General features: G+C 35.2%; 1 protein-coding gene across 1 annotated transcript in view; it reads left to right on the top strand.

The window, feature by feature from the left end:
• Positions 1 to 21,191, top strand: part of CATSPERE (catsper channel auxiliary subunit epsilon) — a 144,510-nt gene that overhangs the window by 85,648 nt on the left and 37,671 nt on the right. Inside the window, exons 10-12 of the mRNA XM_049777559.1 lie at positions 3,186 to 3,236; positions 13,226 to 13,259; positions 13,860 to 13,939. Coding sequence (XP_049633516.1) covers positions 3,186 to 3,236; positions 13,226 to 13,259; positions 13,860 to 13,939 — 165 coding nt within the window. The remainder of the gene's footprint in view (positions 1 to 3,185; positions 3,237 to 13,225; positions 13,260 to 13,859; positions 13,940 to 21,191) is intronic.

Below are 21,191 nucleotides of genomic sequence, written 5' to 3'. Positions count from 1 at the left end.
TAGGCTCCAGGCATACTAGATTGTCCAACCCAAGACATTGTTTGTAGTGCCAATACTTTTATTTTTCACACAGTCACTGTTGTTGGTGTCAGGTTTCTGTAGTAAGGATCCTGGAATATGCCTACATTAAATATCCTACATTAAAGTCAGGATGATTCGGAGCATCCTTTAGTTTCACTCATAATTAGAAGGTGATGCAGAGAGCTCAGTCGTGAAAGCAGGTAGTTGTTGTTAAGTCCTCTGGGTGTTAAAAGAAAGTTTCTGTTGAAAGGTCTATGCCAGAGCAGTGGTAGGTTCTTCCCTGAGAGAGGATTGCTTTCACGTGATGTAGTACACAACCGTGATTGTTTTATAGATAGCATCTCTGGTTCAGGGGTAAATGGACAATGCCCATTCTTCTAAGGCCCGAGCCAGGTCTTTATGACAATGTTCAGGTTGTAAGGTCCTACTGCATTACAAGATTTGTGTGTTCCCATATCTATTAAATAAGAACGTGTTTGTATATAATTTCCCATTTTAATGTGCCTATGCAAAGGAAGAACAATGCCACGTGGCGTGGTTGGTGCCTATGGGGATGCTAGAACAAGTCCAACAATCTCCTTGACTTGGTTCTAACATAAACTTTAAATGGGGGGACAATTCTACAGACATTCTTATTTAACAAATAACGAGAAGGACAGAGAAAACAAATATATAGAGAGGAAATTTTGAAATAGTTGGGTGGGGTGTTAAGTTTAGTGAAAGTTTTGATCTGTGATTGACCTGTATGGTATTGAACAGCTGTTTTTTTTAATAGATTACAGGTGTTAAAAGCATTGAGAATGGTCTTTCTAATTGCTTCATATTAATGTGGTCATATATATATATATATATATATATATATATATATATATATATATATATATATATATATATATATATATATATATATTGGTTTTTGGGCCACACACGGCGGTGCTCAGGGGTTACTCCTGTCTATCTGATCAGAAATAGCTCCTGGCAGGCACAGGGAACCATATGGGACACCGGGATTTGAACCAACCACCTTTGGTCCTGGATCGGCTGCTTGCAAGGCAACCACTGCTGTGCTATCTCTCCAGCCCCTAATGTGGTCATTTTTGACAGTAATCATTTTTCATCTTTTCATGTGGTGGCATGGTTTCTTTTCCATGTCCTATATATGCTGAAAAACCTAGAAAACCATAGTGACTGAAGTAAGTGAATTGTATTGTCACAGGTGACAACCAAGGTGCTTAACCAGTGTCTATAGGTGATTGTGACAACTTCTGTAGTAGATAAAACACATGGGAATGAGTGATTTGCCTATTACCCTAGTAAATTACAAAGACAGTGCAGGTATGGCATCACCCATAGAAACATCAGTATCTTTGTTCCTGTTGATATTATCCTCCTCTAGTTCATGGTACTGCTTTAAATTTAGCAAATAGATATCCTTCATATATGACCTACATTCTCTTTATTCAGCTTGTTTCTTGCTGGGTTCTATACACATGTAGTACTTATTTAATGAAGTCATCTATTCCCTATAAATCTATATTTTTCTTAGGATAGACTCCTTGCCCCCCCCCATAATTTAGCTGTTTAGGGAAAATCCCCAGGACATGATGTTAGCACAAACTCAAAAAGTTTTATTTTAAATAACCAAAATAAAAAAAAAGTTTTCCAACAGAAACACTATGTTTTTTATATACCCAACAGGTCCCAACCTGAAGGAAGTGAGGCTATCTCTGCCTCCCTCCCCTCTTGATCATGGCCTTTTAGTCTATTGTATTACCTAGATCTAATCTATTGTACTACATAGACACTACCTAGATCATTTTTAGTCTAATTTCAAATGTTATTACTTTATATATAGCTGTAGATTAATTGTGTCTAGGGTAGAAAGTGAGTTTAGGATCTCCAAGCTATCTCCCTGATGTCCTTTTCAATGAGATACATTTGTCCATCTTGAGTGCATCTATTGCTGAAAAAATATGGATATGAATTTTTAACGTTGATTTGTTTGCAAATTAACCTAAAGTATGTGTTTTTAAATGAATACAAGTATTACTCAATGACTCTCTTCTTTAAACCACCCTAAGCCAGCTTTTATGTGATATAAATCACATTTGCACAAAAATTTTTCCTCATCAAAACATACTTATGGGGTCCAAGTACGGTGACATAATTGTTGCCAATGAAGAAAATAAATATATTGGGTCCTAATTTATTTTGGAATGGAAAATGGCATAGAATTAAAATAATTTATCTAAACACAGTTGTGACAAGGATTACATCTGAGTTGTATTGTTTGGAAGCAGCCAAAAAGTGATCAAAGGAACTCTTTAGCTTACTCAAATACGTTTTATTATACAAATGGTGGTAGTAATAATGTCTTCATAAATCCTAGCTAATATGTAAATTCTTACAATAACTTTTTACTTGTATTAAATAGTAATTAACAGCAATAGACATTTGTGTGTGTGTGTGTGTTTGTGTGTGTGTTTAAAGTTATAGGCTGGAGATACAGGAGGTTTTGCCTATCACACTACTCAGTTTGATTTCCAACACTGCATAGTACTCAGCTGGTATCCTGAGCACCTCTAGGAATGAGTACAGAGCCAGGAGCAAGTCTGTGTACATCTCTGGGTGACCCCAAACAAAAACTAAACAAAACACTAAAAATGAATAAAAATAAAACAAAAAAGTAAGCTGGGGCTAGAGAGTGAAGGTCTGATAGTACAATGGCCTGATAGTACAAACAGTCGACCTAGGCTCAATTACCAATACCAGGTATTATTGGTCCTCTGAACAACACTAGTTGTTACACCTAAGCATCAAGCCAGGTGTAATCCCTGCGTCTAAAATTGTCACCCAAAATACTAAGAAATGATATAATCAAAAGAAATAAATATTTATTTTTATAAATATTAATTGTTTACATCTATAAAGATAGAATGTATAATAGATATTAAATAAGCAAGTTTCAAATTTTGATATCAAAAATATTGGTGGTTTTTTATAAATGTAGAAATTATGAAGCTATGGACTATATATTCGAGGTTAGTAAGTAAGTAATGATTCTTTGAGGTTCAAGTTTGAGAACCACTAGTTAAATAGATAAATGTTTGTGCAAGCATATAAGAAATCATGACATTAAAACTTTATGGTTTTCTTTATCATAGATTTGAAGAAAAAAATTGCATTCCATATGAATTTTTATACGATATTGAAAAGTAAGAACTACTTCAATGTTTCATATTAGTATTTTATGTTACATAGTACCAATAATTTAATTAGTATGCAATAATTATTTTTTAATGTTTTAATATTTCCTTTAGTTATTTATGGGTGTGTATTGTCAATTCCAAGTCAATAAGAAGTGGTTGATAACTTTTTTTAAGAATGTCACTGATGGGCCGGAGAGATAGCTGGGAGGTAGGGTGTTTGCCTTGCATGCAGAAGGATGGTGGTTCGAATCCCGGCATCCCATGTGGTCCCCTGAGCCTGCCAGGAGCGATTTCTGAGTATAGAGCTAGGAGTAACCCCTGAGCGCTGCTGGGTGTGACCCAAAACAAAACAAAACAAAACAAATGTCACCAGTATTCTTAGAGGGATTGCATTAAAGCTTTACAGTGCTTTGAGAAGTATTGACATTTTAATGATGTTAATACTCTCAATATATGAACAGGGAATAAGCCTCTATTTTCTTATATCCTCTTTTATTTCCTAAAGCAGTGTTTTGTAGTTTTCTTTGTATAGGTCCTTCACTTCTTTAGTTAAGTTGACTTCAAAGTAAATGAGTTTCAGTGTTACTATTGTAAATGAAACTTTCTATGTTTATTTATTCTTTATCATTATTTGTGTGTAAGAAAGCCATTGATTTTGCTTGTTAATTTTGTAGCCTTCAACTTTCTAAAGAATCTATTATTTCTAGAAGCTTTTTGGTAGAGTCTTTAGGGCTTTAGGAAAGGCTTTTAGTTTATCTCTATTGAATATAATATTTGCTACAGACCTGTAATAAATGATATTTATTATTGAGAAAAGCTCCTTCCATTTCCATCTCATGTTGAGATGTTTTTATCATAAACCTTATCAAATGTTTCTCTGCATCTACTTACATTATAATATAGTTTTTTCCTTTTGTTGATATGGTGTTGATATGGTTTGATATGGTGTATTATATTGATTGATTTGAGTATATTCAACAATTCTTGCATCTCTAGAATAAAGCCTACTTGTATACTTCCTTCAAACCTGAACATGAGTCTTGTTGGGTGTAGTATTCTAGGTGAAGCATTCATTTTGTTGAGTTTTGTCACTACATCCCACCACTGCCTTCTTACCTGAGTTTCTTGTGACAGGTATGCTGTAAATCTCAAGGATGCTTCCTTAAATGTAATTTCCCTTTTTGATCTTGCTTTTAGTATTCTATCCCTATCTGTAGTATTCGTTATTGTGACCAGGATGTGTCTTGGGGTGTTTTTCCTGGGGTGTCTTTTAGCTGGTAATCTGCAGGCATGCAGGATTTGGTCGCATGTAGTCTTTAACTCTGGTATTTTCTCTGTAATGATGTCCTTGACTGTTGATTCTTCCTGTATATTTTCTTCCTGGGTCTCTGGGAGTACAATGATTCTTAAGTTGTTTCTTTTGATTTTATCAAAAACTTCTATTTTCATCTGTTCATATTCTTTGAGTAATTTTTCTATTGTCTGATCATTTGCTTTAAGTGTTCTTCAATAAACTTTATAGATTTAGGTCTGATTTCAAGGTCTTTAATCCATTTTGAGTCGATTTTTTGTGTACGCTGTGAGGTATGGTTCAACCTTTAGTTTCTTAAGGTGGTTATCCAGTTGTTCCAACACCATTTGTAGAAAAAAACTATCTTTGTTCCATTTCGGTTCTTGGATCCTCTGTAAAATATTAGTTGACTGTATATGTTGGGGGTGCATCACTGACTGGATATTCTATTCTAACCCATTGGTCTGAGAATCTGTTGTTTTTGTTTTTTTTTTCAGTACCATGCTGTTTAGATCACTGTGGCTTTATAGTAAAGCTTCAGTAATAAAAGGCCACCCAGTTTTTTGTTTTTCAATATGGATTTGGCTAACCTAGATCTTTTGAAGTTCTACACAAACATTATAATTGATTGTTTTAAGTAACTAAAGAATGATGTTGAATTTTGACAGGGATTGCATTGAAACTCGATATTAATTTAGGTAAAATAGTCATTATGATGATATTGATTCTTTCTACTCATAGGAAGGGAATGTTCTTACATTTCCCTAGGTCCTCTTCAATTTCCTTCTGAAGTGTTTTGAAGTTTTCATGGTATAGGTCTTTCACTTCTCTTGTCAGGTTGATTCCTAGTACTTGATTTTTAGATACCATTTTAAATAAGATCGACTCCTTAATCTCTTTCCCCTCTGCTTCATTATTTGTATAGAGAAGTGCTACTGTGTTTAGTGTATTGACTTTGTAGCCTACCACCTTGCTGTATTGGTTTATTCTTTTTAGGAGTTTTACTGTGGACTCTTTAGGGTTTTCTATGTATATCATCATATCATCTGCAAAAAGAGATAGTTTTATTTCCTCTTTCCCTATTTGGATTCCTTTGATTTCCATCTATTGTCTGATTGCTATTGCTAGGACTTCTAAAACTCTGTTGAATAAGAGCTAAGACAGTGAACAGCCTTGCCTAGTACTGGCCTTAGTGGAAGGCTTTCAGGTTTTAACCATTAAGGATAATGTTTGGTGTGGGTTTTTATACATAGCTGTATAACTATTTTGAGGAAAATATTTTTCAAACCTTTTTTGCTGAGTGTTTTCATCATGAATGGGTGTTGGATTTTGTAGAATGCCTTCTCTGCATCGGTTGATATGATCATGTGATTTTTGTCTTTCTTCTTGATGTGTTGTAAGATGTTGTTTGATTTGTGTATGTTTAACCATCCTTGCATCCCTGGATGAAACCCACTTGGCCATGGTGTAAAATTTTTTGATACATTGTTGAATTCAGTTTGCTAATATTTTGTTGACAATATTTGCATCCATGTTTATCAGTGAAATTGGTTTGTAGTTTTATTTCTTGGTGTGGTGTCTTTGTCAATTTTGGGAGTAAGTGTTATATTAGCCTCATAAAAGGAGTTAGGGAGCAATCTTGTCTTTTTGATGTTTTGGAAGAGACTGTGGATCAATGGTAGTAATTCTCTGAATATTTGATATAATTCACCTATAAAAACAATCTGGTCCTGGACTTTTGTTCTTGGGAAATTTCTTAATTACTGTTTCAATTTCCTTAGATATGCTTGGCCTGTTTAGGCTTTCTACATCCTCCTTCCTAAGTCCCAGAAGATATTTTTCCAGAAACCTGTTTATTCTTTCTGGGTTTTCTAACTTAACTGAGTACAGTTTTTAATAATAAGTGATGTCTTGGATTTCTTGAGGTTCTGTTATAATCTCTCCCCTTTCGTTTGTGATCTGATTTATTTGGTTGTTTTCCCTTTTTTTTCTTTGTGAGTCTTGCCAGTGGTTTGTTTATCTTGTTTATTCTTTCAAAAAACAAACTTGATTTCTTGAGGTTCTGTTATAATCTTTCCCCTTTCATTTGTGATCTAATTTTTTTGGATGTTTTCCCTTTTTTTCTTTGTGATTCTTGCCAGTGGTTTGTTTATCTTGTTTATTCTTTCGAAAAACCAACTCTGGTCTCATTGATTCTTTGTATTATTTTATTTGTTTTTATGTTGTTTATTTCTGCTCTGGATTTTTATTAGTTCTTATCTCCTATGTGTGTGTATTTGTTTGATTTTTGCTTAAAGTTGTCCCTTTAAGCTGTTGATTTTGTTATTTTCCTCTTTCCTAACATAGGCCTGTATTGCTATGAATTTCCCTCTAAAAACAGCTTTTGCTATGTCCCACAGATTTTGTCAATTTGTTTCTTCATTATCATTCATCTCAAGGGATCTTTTTATAACTTCCTTGATTTCCAGCTGTTGTTGAGCAGCATCTTGTTTAATATCCACACCTTCTTTTTACAATCAGTCTTGATCTCTGTAGCATAGTGATCTGATAGAGTGCTTCTTATAATCTTCATATTTGTGACTTTGTGCAATTTATATTTATATCCTGAGGTGTGGTATATTCTAGAGAATGTTCCATGTACACTTGAGAAATGTGTATTCTGCTTTCTGGGGGGTGGAGGTCCCTGTATAAGTCGATTAGTCCCAGTTCTTCAAGTTTCTCATATAGAATTTTATGTCTTTGCTAGTTTTCTGCCTAGTGGGTCTTTCTAGTAGTGATAATGGTGAGTTGAAGTCTACTACTACTATCACATTTACTTTCAGTTAATAGAACTAGAAAGTACTCAACAAAAGGAACCAAAAATAGGGAGACTGTAGGAAATAGCAAAGCTGAGAACAGAAATCAATGAAGTGGAAACCCCAAAAACAATCCAAAAGATCAACAAAAGCAGAAGTTGGATCTTTGAGAAAGTAAACAAGATTGAGAGACCATTGGCAAAACTCACAAAGAAAGAGTCAGAAACTTGATAACCCATATCAGAAATTAAAAGGGGGAGATTACTACAGATATTATAGAGATTCAAAGGGTAATTAAAGACTACTTTGAGAAACTTTATGCCACCAAATATGAGAACCTGGAAGAAATGGATAAATTCTTGGACTCTTATAACCTTTCATGGTTGAATTAGGAGGATATAGCATATCTAAGCATCCTCATCACCATTGAGAAAATTAAAACTGTAATCAACTGTCTGCCCAAAAACAAAAGCCCAGGCCCAGATGGATTCACTAATGAATTCTTTCAAACCTTTCAAGAGGAATTACTACCAATTTTTGCCAAGCTCTTTCATAAAATTGAAAAAACAGGTACACTTCCAAATAGCTTTTATAAAGCCAACATCACCTTGATACCAAAACCAGACAGAGATGCTGCAAGAAAATTACAGACCATGTCCCTGATGAACACAGATGCAAAGATCCTCCACAAAATCCTGGCAAATAGGATTCAATGCCTCATCAAGATCATACACTACAATCAAGTTGGTTTCATCCCAGGACTGCACGGATGGTTTAACATCCATAAATCTATCAACATAATACACAACTTCAACAACAAGAAAAATAAAAATCACATGGTAATATCAATAAATGCCAAGAAAGCATTTGATAAGGTACAACACCTATTCTTGATAAAAAAAAAAACTCTCAGCAAGATAGGAATGAACAAAACCTTTCTCAATATACTTAAGGCCATCTACCACAAGTCAATAGCAAATATTATCCTCAATGGAGAAAAACTAAAAGCCTTCCCTCTAAATTCTAGTACAAGACAAGGCTGTTCACTCTCACCACTCCTATTCAACATAGTACTGGAAGTATCTACTATAGTAATTAGGCAAGAAAACGATATCAAGAAAATCCAGATAGGAAAGGAAGAAGTCAAGCTCTCGCTGTTTGCAGATGGCATGATACTATACTTAGAAAACCCTAAAGACTACCAAAAAGCTTCTAGAAACAATAAACTCATATAGCAAGGTGGCAGGCTACAAAATTAATACACAAAAATCAATGGACCTTTTATACACCAATAATAATAGGAAAGAAATGGACATTAAGAAAGCAACCCCATTCACATTAGTGTCATACAAACTCAAATATCTTGGAGTCAACTTGATTAAAGACATGAAAAACAAATACAAAGGAAACTATAAAACTCTGCTCCAAGAAATAAGAAAGAACACACGGAAATGGAAACACATACCCTGCTCAAGGATTGGCAGGAATAACATTATTAAAATGGCAATACTCCCCAAAGCATTGTGCAGATTGAATGCAATCCCTCAAAAGATACCCATGACATTCTTCAAAGAAGTATATTAAATACTTCTGAAATTTATTTGGAACAATAAACACCCTAGAATAGCTAAGTCAATCATTGGAAAAAGGAATATAAGAAGCATTATTTTCCACAACTTTAAATTGTATAAAGCAATAGTTATCAAAACAGCATGGTATTGGAATAAAGACAGGCCCTCAGATCAGTGGAATAGGGTTGAGTACTTAGAGAATGTTCCCCAGACATACAATCAGCTAATTTTTTTTATAAAGGAGCAAGAAATCCTAAATGGAGCAAGAAAAGCCTCTTCAACAACTGGTGTTGGCACAACTGGTTAGCCACTTGCAAAAAAAACAAACTCAGACCCCCAGCTAACACCATGTACAAAGGTAAAATTCAAATGAATTAAAGGCCTTGATATCAGACCTGAAACCATAAGTTATATATAACAGCACATAGGTAAAACACTCCATGACATTGAGACTAAAAGTATCTTTAAGAAGGAAATAGCACTCTCCAAACAAGTGGAAGCAGAGATAAACAGCTGGGACTATGTTAAGCTGAGATGCTTTTGCACATCATAGGAAATAGTGCCCAGGATACAAGAGCAACCCACTGAGTGGGAGAAACTATTCACCCAATACCCATCAGATAAGGGGCTAATATCCAATATATACAAGGCACTGACAGAACTTTACAAGAAAAATATCTAATCCCATCAAAAATGAGGAGAAGAAATGAACAGGCACTTTGATAAAAAAAAATACAAATGGCCAAAAGGCACATGGAAAAATGCTCCACATCACTAATCATAAGGGAGATGCAAATCAAAACAACTATGAGGTACTATCTCACACCACAGAGATTGGCACACATCACAAGAATGTGCAATAAGCAGTGCTGGCGGGGATGTGGAGAGAAAGGAACTCTTATTCACTGCTGGTGGGAATGTTGTCTAATCCAACCTTTATGAAAAGTGATATGGAAATTCCTCTAAAAGCTGAAAATTGAGCTCCCATATGATCCAGCTATACTTCTCCTAATGATATACCCTACAAACACAAAAATACACTACAAAAATCTCTTCCTCATACCTATATTCATTGCAGCACTACTTACAATAGCCAGGCTCTGTAAACAACCAAGATGTCCTTCAAAAGATGAATGACTAAAGAAACTGTGGTACAGACAGAGATGCTACCAAAAAAGAAAATTACAGACCAATATCGCTGATGAATACAGATGCAAAGATCCTCAACAAAATCCTAGCAAATAGGATTCAATGCCTCATTAAGAAAATCATCCACTACGATCAAGTAGGTTTCATCCCAGGAATGCAAAGCTAGTTTAACATCCATAAATCTATCAACATAATATACAACATCAACAACAAGAAAAAATAGAAATCACATGATCATATCAATAGACTCAGAGAAAGCATTTGATAAGGTCCAACACCCATTCTTGATTAAAAAAAAACTCTCAGCAAGATGGGAATGGAAGGAACCTTTCTCAATATATAGTTAAGGCCATCTACCACAAGACAGAGGCAAATATTGTACTCAATGGAGGAAAAACTGAAAGCCTTTCCTCTAAATTCTGGCACAAGACAAGGCTGTCCTCTCTCACCACTCCTATTCAACATAGCACTGGAGGTACTTGCTATAGCGATTAGGCAAGAAAAAGATATCAAGGGAATTGAGATAGGAAAGGAAGAAGTCAAGCTCTCGCTGTTTGCAGATGACATGATACTCTACCTAGAAAACCCTAAAGACTCTACCAAAAAGCTTCTAAAAATAATAGACTCATATAGCAAGGTGGCAGGCTACAAAATTAACACACAAAAATCAATGGCCTTTTTATACACCAATAGTAATAAGGAAGAAATGGACATTAAGAAAACAACCCCATTCACAATAGTGCCACACAAACTCAAATATCTTGGAATCAACTTGACTAAAAATGGAAGGACCTATACAAAGAAAACTATAAAACTCTGCTCCAAGAAATAAGAGAGGACACGTGGAAATGGAAGCACATACCCTGCTCATGGATTGGCAGGATTAACATCATTAAAATGGCAATACTCCCCAAAGCATTGTACAGATTTAATGCGATCCCTCTAAAGATACCCATGACATTCTTCAAAGAAGTGGATCAGGCACTTTTGAAATTCGTTTGGAACAATTAACACCCTAGAATAGCTAAAGCAATCATTGGGAAAAAGAATATGGGAAGAATTACTTTCCCCAACTTTAAACTGTACTACAAAGCAATAGTTATCAAAACAGCATGGTATTGGAATAAAGACAGGCCCTCAGATCAGTGGAATAGGTTTGAATACTCAGAGAGTGTTCCCCAGACATACAATCACCTAATTTTTGATAAAGGAGCAAGAAATCCTAATTGGAGCAAAGAAAGCCTCTTCAACAAGTGATGTTGGCACAACTGGCTAGCCACTTGCAAAAAATTGAACTTAGACCCCCAGCTAACATCATGTATGAAGGTTAAATCCAAATGGATTAAAGATCTTGATATCAGACCCGAAACCATAAGATATATAGAACAACACGTAGGTAAAACACTCCAGGATTGAGACTAAAGGCATCTTCAAAGAGGAAACTGCACTCTCCTAGCAAGTGAAAGCAGAGAACTGAGAAGCTTCTGCACCTCAAAAGAAATAGCGCCCAGGATACAAGAGTCCCCCACTGAATGGGAGGAACGATTCACCCAATACCCATCAGACAAGGGGCTAATCTCCAAAATATACAAGGCACTGACAGAAATTTACAAGAAAAAAACATCTAATCCCATCAAAAATCAGAAGAAGAAATGAACAGACACTTTGACAAAGAAGAAATACAAATGGCCAAAAGACACATGAAAAAGTGCTCCATATCACTAATTATCAGGGAGACGCAAATCAAAACAACTATGAGGTACCACCTCACACCCCAGAGATTGACACACATCACAAAGAATGAGAACAAGCAGTGTTGGCGGGGATGTGGAGAGAAAGAAAATCTTATCCACTGCTGGTGGGAATGCCGTCTAGTTCAACCTTTATGGAAAGCAATATGGAGATTCCTCCAAAAACTGGAAATCGAGCTCCCATACAATCCAGCTATACCACTCCTAGGAATATACCCTAGGAACACAAAAATACAATACAAATATCCCTTACTTCCACCTATATTCATCGCAGCACTATTTACCATAGCAAGACTCTAGAAACAGCCAAGATGCCCCTCAACAGATGAATGGCTAAAGAAACTGTGGTACATATACACAATAGAATATTATGCAGCTGTCAGGAGAGATGAAGTCATGAAATTTTCCTATACATGGATGTACATGGAATCTATTATGCTGAGTGAAATAAGTCAGAAAGAGAAAGATGCAGAATGGTCTCACTCATCTATGGGTTTTAAGAAAAATGAAAGACATTCTTGCAATAATAACTTTCAGACACAAAAGAGAAAAGAGCTGGAAGTTACAGTTCATCTCATGAAGCTCACCACAAACAGGGATCAGTTTAGTTAGAGAAATAACTATGTTTTGAACTATCCTAATAATGAGAATGTATGAGGGAAATAGAAAGCCTGTCTAGAGTACAGTCAGGGGTTGGGTAGGGAGGAGGGAGATTTGGGACATTGGTGATGGGAATGTTGCACTGGTGATGGGTGGTGTTCTTTACATGACTGAAACCCAAACACAATCATGTATGTAATAAAGTTGTTTAAATAAAAAATTTTTTTTAAATTTTAAAAAAGAAAAGAAACTTTTGTACATATACACAATGGAATATTATGCAGCCATCAGGAGAGATGAAGTCATGATACTTTCCTATACATGGATGGACATGCAATTTATTATGATGAGTGAAATAAGTAATATAAGTGAAATAAGAAGAGAGATAGATGCAGAATAGTTTCCCTTGGCTATGGGTTTTAAGAAAAATAAGAGGCATTTTTGCAATAATTCTCAGAGGCAAAGAGAGGAGGGCTGGAAGGTCCAGCTCATGACATGAGGCTCACCACACAAAGAGTAGTGAGTGTAGTTAGAGAAATAACTATACTGACAACTATAACAATATGAATGAATGAGAGATGTAGAAGGCCTATCTAGAGTACACGCGGGGGTGGGGTATGGATGAGGGAGATTTGAGACATTGATGGTGAGAATGTTACACACTGGTAAAGGGGGGTTATTCTTTACATTACTGAAACCCAACTACAATCATATTTGTAATCAAGATATTTAAATAAAGGTATTTTAAAAAAGAATACAAACTGTGAAAGCAATATATATATATATTTAAAAAAGAATTAAAAGAAGAGCAATAATTAATGAAAATATTTTTGTACAGGTCATATCTGAGACATCACCCATCTAAAAACCTGGTAAGAAAACTATAATTTTTGTATTGGAGAGATCATCCAACTGGTAAGGCATTTGTTTTGCACATGGCCAACCCAGATTTGATCTCTAGCACCTCATGTAGTCCCCTGTGCCCTGCCAGGCATGAACCCTGAGCACACTGCCAGAAGAAAGCCTTGAGCACAGCTTGGTGTGCACTCCCCCCAACTCCAAATAACGTAAGATAAAGTAATAATTCCAAAGAATGGGGGTCAGTTACCAAGAAGTGTTGGGTCCATTAGTGGTGTTAAGAAGGACATTACTAAATATCCAAGCTAGATTCAACAACAATAAATTAATGAGAATCAAACTTTAATAATCAAAAATAAAAATGGGCCTGTTATGCTCACAGCTGGGGACAAGGTTGGTGGCAATGGAATGCACTCTGGAAACAATGATGGATGAATATTGGTCCTGAAACATTTTATGTCTAAAACCCAACTGTGAAGAACTTCGTAAATCAGAATGGTTTCAATAAAAAATTCAAAAGAAGAAAAATAAAGAAAACCATAATTTCTTCCGAAATACATATAGCAATTATAGCAAAAATATTGCAAAAAGCTAAAGTATTTTTTCTGTTATAGAGAGTAAAATATGACTGGAAAATATATGGCTGCCCATTAAGAGTTAATATTAGAGATAAGTTTCAACCTTTGATACAATTGTAAGTATATTTTTACTTAAAATTTTAACTGAAAAAATTTCAAAATAATGTACAAAAAACAGGATTAATTAACCATATGGGATATTTTTGTTTTTATTACATTTTAAGATACCATGATTTACATAGCTATTTGGGGATTTTTGTTTGTATGTTTTTCTTCTTCTATTTTATTTGGCCACATCATCAGTATACACGGTTTATTCCTAAATCTGCATCCTGGTGGGCTCAGGGGACCATAATGTGTTTCAAGGATCAAACTCCAGTTTGTTTTCCTGACAGGCACATTTTTTACTCTTGATAGTTGTATGTCACTAATGAACACAAGGCCCTGAACTCTATTTCTGTTAACTACCATCCCTCTTTTACTGCCTCTATTGATTTCTTTCCTTTACTGTCCCCATTTCTTTATTCAAGGAACAAGGATAGTCTAGGCATCTCCCACTTTAAAACCTTATACTCCCCTTTTCTAGTATTCTATATACCTTAGATTAGTTAGATCATCTGGTATTTATTTGTTCTTTGTCTGACTCGGTTCACTTAGCATGATACCCTCCAGTTTCATCCAAGTTGCAGCAAAATGCATAATTTTAACATGTATACTATAGGTTTACTGTACACACATCTAATGTTATGCACCTAGATTTATTCCATATATATCTGTTGTGCTGTGTGATGCAATAAATATTGGTGTGCATGTCTTTCTAATGAAGGTTTTTGTGTGTATCCTTGAAGTAGAAACCAAGAAGTAGAATTGCTGGGTTGTATGATAACTCCACTTTTTACTTTAATAATAAGAATTCTTCATACTGAGGTTGAACCAAGCAATATTCTCACCAAAGTAGATGAGATTTCCTTTTTCACTGCATCCCCACCAAATTAAACAGTCCCAGATTTTTTGGAAGTGCACCATTATTGGCATCTGATTGCTGTCTCACTGCCTTTTTGATTTGAATCTTCTTGATAATAAGTGATAATGAGCATTTTTTCATGCATTTATTGGCCATCCATTATACCTTTGTCAGAGAAATATTCTTTCTTTCTCTCCATTTTATAGGGTCTGTGTATTTTTTCTGGTTGATCTCTGTAAAAGATTTATATGTCTTGGATAATTATCCTTTATCTGATGTGTTGAGTGCAAATACTTCTTTCTTTTTTTTTTAAAGCCCATAGATGGGTGAAAGTATTCTTTTTTTTAATTTAAACACCTTGATTACATACATGATTGTGTTTGGGTTTCAGTCATGTAAAGAACACCACCCATCACCAGTGCAACATTCCCATCACCAATGTCCCAAGTCTCCCTCCTTCCCACCCGACCCCTACCTGTATACTCTAAACAGGCTCTCCATTTCCCTCATACATTCTCATTATTAGGACAGTTCAAAATGTAGTTATTTCTCTAACTAAACTCATCACTCTTTGTGGTGAGCTTCCTGAGGTGAGCTGGAACTTCCAGCTCTTTTCTCTTTTGTGTCTGAAAATTGTTATTGCAAGAATGTCTTTCATTTTTCTTAAAACCCATAGATGAGTGAGACAATTCTGCGTTTTTTCTCTCTCTCTCTCTCTCTCTGACTTATTTCACTCAGCATAATAGATTTCATGTACATCCATGTATAGGAAAATTTCATGACTTCATCTCTCCTGACAGCTGCATAATATTCCATTGTGTATATGTACCACAGTTTCTTTAGCCATTCGTCTGTTGAAGGGCATCTTGATTGTTTCCAGAGTCTTGCTACGGTAAATAGTGCTGCAATGAATATAGGTGTAAGGAAGGGGTTTTTGTATTGTATTTTTGTGTTCCTAGGGTATATTCCTAGGAGTGGTATAGCTGGATCGTATATGGGAGCTCGATTTCCAGTTTTTGGAGGAATCTCCATATCGCTTTCCATAAAGGTTGAACTAGACGGCATTCTCACCAGCAGTGGATAAGAGTTCCTTTCTCTCCACATCCCCGCCAACACTGTTTATTCTCATTCTTTGTGATGTGTGCCATTCTCTGTGGTGTGAGTTGGTATCTCATCGTTGTTTTGATTTGCATCTCCCTGATGATTAGTGATGTGGAGCATTTCTTCATGTGTCTTTTGGCCATTTGTATTTCTTCTTTGTCAAAGTGTCTGTTCATTTTTCTCCCCATTTTTTGATGGGATTAGATGTTTTTTTCTTGTAAAGTTCTGTCAGTGCCTTGTATATTTTGGAGATTAGCCCCTTATCTGATGGGTATTGGGTGAATAGTTTCTCCCACTCAGTGGGTGGCTCTTGTATCTTGGGCACTATTTCCTTTGAGGTGCAGAAGCTTCTCAGCTTAATATATTCCCATCTGTTAATTTCTGCTTTCACTTGCTTGGAGAGTGCAGTTTCTTCCTTGAAGATGCCTTTAGTCTCAATGTCCTGGAGTGTTTTACCTATGTGTTGTTCTATATATCTTATGGTTTTGGGTCTGATATCGAGGTCTTTAATCCATTTGGATTTTACCTTCGTACATGATGTTAGCTGGGGGTCTAAGTTGAATTTTTTGCAAGTGGCTACCTTTTTTCTTTTAGTTGAGTGTTTTTTAATTTTAGCTCATGTTTCTTCAGCTGTGCAAAAAACTTTTTAGTATTATGAAGTTCTATTTGTTATCTTTGCCAATGAAACAATATTACTAAAAATAACTGAGGCAAAAATCTTGGAGCATTCTGCCTATATTTTCTTCAGTGTATTATATAAATTGCATTCTAATCTCAAGGTCTTTGATCCACTCTGAATTGACTTTTGTGTGAAGGCTGTAGGGTATGTATCCAGCTTCAGTTTTTTTACATGTGACTCACAGCACCATTTGTTAAAGAGGCTGTCATTACTCTACCTCATGTACCTAACTTCTTTGTCAGAAATTAGTTGAGCATAGATATGGGAATATATATTAGAGTATTCAATTCTATCTCATTGGACAGATGGCTTATTCCAGTATTAGGCTGTTCTAATCACTATAGATTCATAGCATAATTTCAAGTTAGGAAATGAGATACCTCCCAATTTCTTATTTTTCACTATATTTTTGGATATTCAGGTATTTTATAGATCCATACAAATCTTATTATTGAATGTTTTAAGTATTTAAAGAATGTCATCAGTATTTGGATTGCGTTGAGTCTATATAGTAATTTAGGTAGGATGATGGTTTTAAACTACATTGATACTTCCAATAAAAACATATGGAATATTTTCTCTTTCTTAATAGTTTTCATAATACAGATATTTTACATTTTTGTTAAGTTGATTTCTAAGTTTCAGTGTTTTTTGGTCAGAAATTTGATAAAGTACATTCTGATCTTTTTCTCTTATAGTTCATTATTTGCTTATTAGAGTGTAACAGATTTTTGTGTGTTGACTTTATATCTGGCTATTTTCAGTATTTATTGTTTCAAGAAGCTTTTAGTAGACTCTGCAGGGTCTTCTATGTATATTATTACATCATCTTCCAATAGAGTCAATGTGACTTATTTTCCCATTTAAATAGCTTTGACTTCTGTGCATGATTACTATTGATAGAAATTAAAATACTAGATTGAATATAAGAATGTGGGGCTTGCTGGTTTCCTGCCCTGGAGTTCCAAGGGGCTGCTGCCTTCTGCCTGCAGTTTGCAGAATTCACCATGTTCATGATCATACTGACCCTGGAATGGATGGGTCAGCAGCAAAGGCACCGCACAATATAGAAATATACTTAGTCACGAGAGAAGGTACAAAGAGGTCCAGGGGGTTGAGCAGTCACTTGAAATCCTGAGTTGACCAAGCTTCTAGCTCTCTGCTGTTTTCCCTGCCACTTTTATTAGTCAGTTTAACATACATGACTGTTGGTGTAGATACCTATCACCTTTGTTATCTGGATGGTGTGTGATTTCAGGCTTGCCATGGAGCAAAGCTGAGCTGAGGCGTTTCTGCTTCTGGGCTGATAGCTTTTCGCCGCTTTTCCCTCCGGGTAGCACTTAGCAAGCCAGTTTTTGGCCACAGCTTTTTTGCAGAGGGCTTTTGGATGTTTAAAGTTCAAAGTTATTTAAACTAAAAGTTCAGTCCGAAATTTCCAAAGTCGAAATTCAAATTCAAATTACTATTTTGATAAAAGTTCCTTCTACCTCTATTTTGTATTTTTGTTTTATGTTTGTTTTTTTTTTAACTTTTTGATTAAATTATCATGAGATACACTGCTATGAAGTTGTTCATGGTAGAATTTTAGTCATACAATGTCATACGCCCATCCCATCAGCTCACATTTTCCACCAAAAATATTCTCAATTTCCCTCCCAAACCCCCTACCTAGCCTGCCTCTATAGCAGAATTCTCACTCTCTTTCTTTTTTCCATTAGGTACTGTGGTTTGCAATACTGTTACTAAATGGATATTATGCATATCATGTTACCTCCTTTATAGTACTCAGTGTGATTATTTTGAATGATCATTGTTATTGTGATCCCTCTTCTGTCCTAACTACACTCACCATCCTCTGTAGAAAGCTTTCTACCATGGATCAGTTCTCTTGGCCTTAATCTCAATTGTCTTTGTATATTCTTATCATAATATGTTTGATTGGTTTTTTAATATCCCCAAAATGAATTCAATCATTTTTTCTATTTCTCTCCTTCTGAATAATTACACTCATTATAATACTTTACATATCTATCATGTATTAGCATATTTCATGACTTCATTTTTTACAATGAAGTTGCATAGTATTCCAATGTATGAATGTACCATAGTTTATCCACTCATCTATGCTTGGGCACTTGGGTTGTTCCTGATTCTGGCTATTGTGAATAATGCTACAGTAAGCATAAGAGCACAGATATGGCTTTTCAGCATTGTTTTTGGGGGACCCTATGATATATTCCTAGGAGTAAGATTGCTGGTTTATATGGAATCTCAATTTCTAGTATTTTAAAGAATGTTCATATTGTTTTCAAAAAGACTGGATCAATCAATGTTCCCACTAACAGTGACTGAAAGATATCTTTCCCCCAGATTTGTGCCAGCACTGGTTGTTATTTTTCTTTTAATGTGTGCTGGCCTCTGTGGTGTGAGACAATTTATCACTGTCCTTTGATTTGCATCTGTCTGATAATTAATTATGTGGAGCATTTTTATGTGTCTTTTGAGCATTTGTATTCCTTCTTTGAAGAAGTTTCTGCTCAAATAGGACATTCTTCAAGTTCTTTGATTCCTGAGTGGTTCAAGTAGTCCATTATTTTTCAATAACTTTTTTTTCCAATAACTTTTGGACTACACCCAGTGATGTTCAGGAATTACTCCTGGCTATGCACTCAGAAATCGCCCCTGGTTTGGGGGAGCATGAGGGATGCCGGGGGATGGAACCACAGTCTGTCCTAGGCTTGTGTATGCAAGGCAGCAGCCTTACCGCTTGCACCAGTCCCAAGAAGAAACTTCTGAGAACTCTCAGGTGTGAAGTAAAGAACCAGGTGTGCTAACATAATTTTTTTAATTAGAGCTTTCTTTGTTAGAATCCAAAGGTTCTACAGGCCCACTAATGACATGATAAAATGCTTTGACCTCTTACATTGTCTTCCTGCAATTCCTCTGCCATGAAATATCTGAGACATCAGGCTAATCTGCTTTCTTCTTCAGTTTTGTTTGTTCTTGGTTTTGGTTTCAATTTTGGTCCACATCTGATTGTGTTCAGTGCTTGTTCCTGGCTATGCCTTAATCTGGGATTTGTGCTCTGAGTTTAGTCCTTGGCTCAAGGAACTGGTTATATAGGGTGCTGGAAATGGATACTGGATTGGGTCATGTAAGGTAAGAGTCCTACCTATTGTGGTATTTGCCCATTCTTCTTTAATTTGGATCTTCTAGACATCTAAATATGCCCTTATTTTCTGTGAGCCTCTGAACAACCATTGGGACTAGGTTTTCCACCTCCAATCCCACAAGTTGTTGTTGGGCCAGATTCCCCCAAGAATAAAATAAATAATAACATGTTTTCCAGAGAAGGAATTCTTCCATTCATCATTCTTAAACACCTACTTTACACCAATTACTGTAGTAGGCACGAGAAATCTAAACATTAAAAATATAAAATTAAAAAGTAAATAAATGGGGCTGGAGTGATAGCACAGAGATAGGGCATTTGCCTTGCATGTGGCCAACCCAAGACAGACCCAAGCCTGCCAGGAGCAATTTCTGAACACAAAGCCAGAAGTAACCGGGCACCATAGGATATGACCCAAAAACAAACAAAAAATTAAATAAACATAATTCTTACACTCAAGGTTCCATGTCTCAAGAATATTATGAATTAATTAATTATGGATTAATATTAATGATTATTAATATTAATTAGTCATGGTGATTGATATTAATTAGTAATTGGTGATGGTTAAATATTAATCATACCTATATGTTATTAAATATTAATGATGTATTACATAAACATAGGAACTTATATACTAAATAAATAATATGAATTTATATTATAATTTATACATATCATATTTATAGTATATTTTGAATTCTAAATAAAGTAATATAAATAAGTGAAAGGAAATGAACATGGTAGAGAAACTCTAAAACCCAGCACTTCCAGAAAGAAGCCATGAGCATGGCTGGGTCTGATCCAGCTACTACCCAAACACAAAGATACCCTGCCTAAAAAAAGGAATAAAACTTATCTATTTAAGATATAAGGGTCTGAGAAATATTCCCAGAAAACTTGCATATTAACAGGACCTCTGGATATTAAATGATTAAAAATATTTAGCTAAAAGTGTGGAAGGGAAGGGAAGGAGGAAGTAGGGAAGACTAGTGAATTCTCCTGAGCAAGCCTTTCAAGCAAAACTTATAGCTTACCAAAGAAGCAGGTTGGCATGGGGGTAAAGAGAGAGAGAAGGAAAACTGAGGAAATTGGTGACATAAAATGAACAATTATGAAGGAATGGGTGCTGGAACATTATATAACTAAAAATCAACCAACTTTTTAACTCTGTATCTTAGGGTAATTCAATAAACATTTTTTAAAATTAAATAGGACAAACTTTAATTCAAAATAGTAGAAAAATGTTAAGTTGGTTTAAAAAAGAAATTAATACCCTAATGTCTGTTTGATGAAACATGAAGTATCAGGAAAAGGGGCTTGGAATTTAATAGATACAAGTCCAACTCGTGAAAGACTTTCTGTCCATTATGTAGAATATAACATGATCAAATGTTTAGCTTTATATCTCTGAAAGAAATGTCAAAGATTTTTAGGGAAAACAAGTCTAAC

Source organism: Suncus etruscus, chromosome 7 (assembly GCF_024139225.1).
Source record: "Suncus etruscus isolate mSunEtr1 chromosome 7, mSunEtr1.pri.cur, whole genome shotgun sequence".
NCBI classification, from domain to species: domain Eukaryota; kingdom Metazoa; phylum Chordata; class Mammalia; order Eulipotyphla; family Soricidae; genus Suncus; species Suncus etruscus.
Note: the sequence above shows the minus strand (reverse complement) of the source record. Positions and strands in the feature narration are given on the sequence as shown.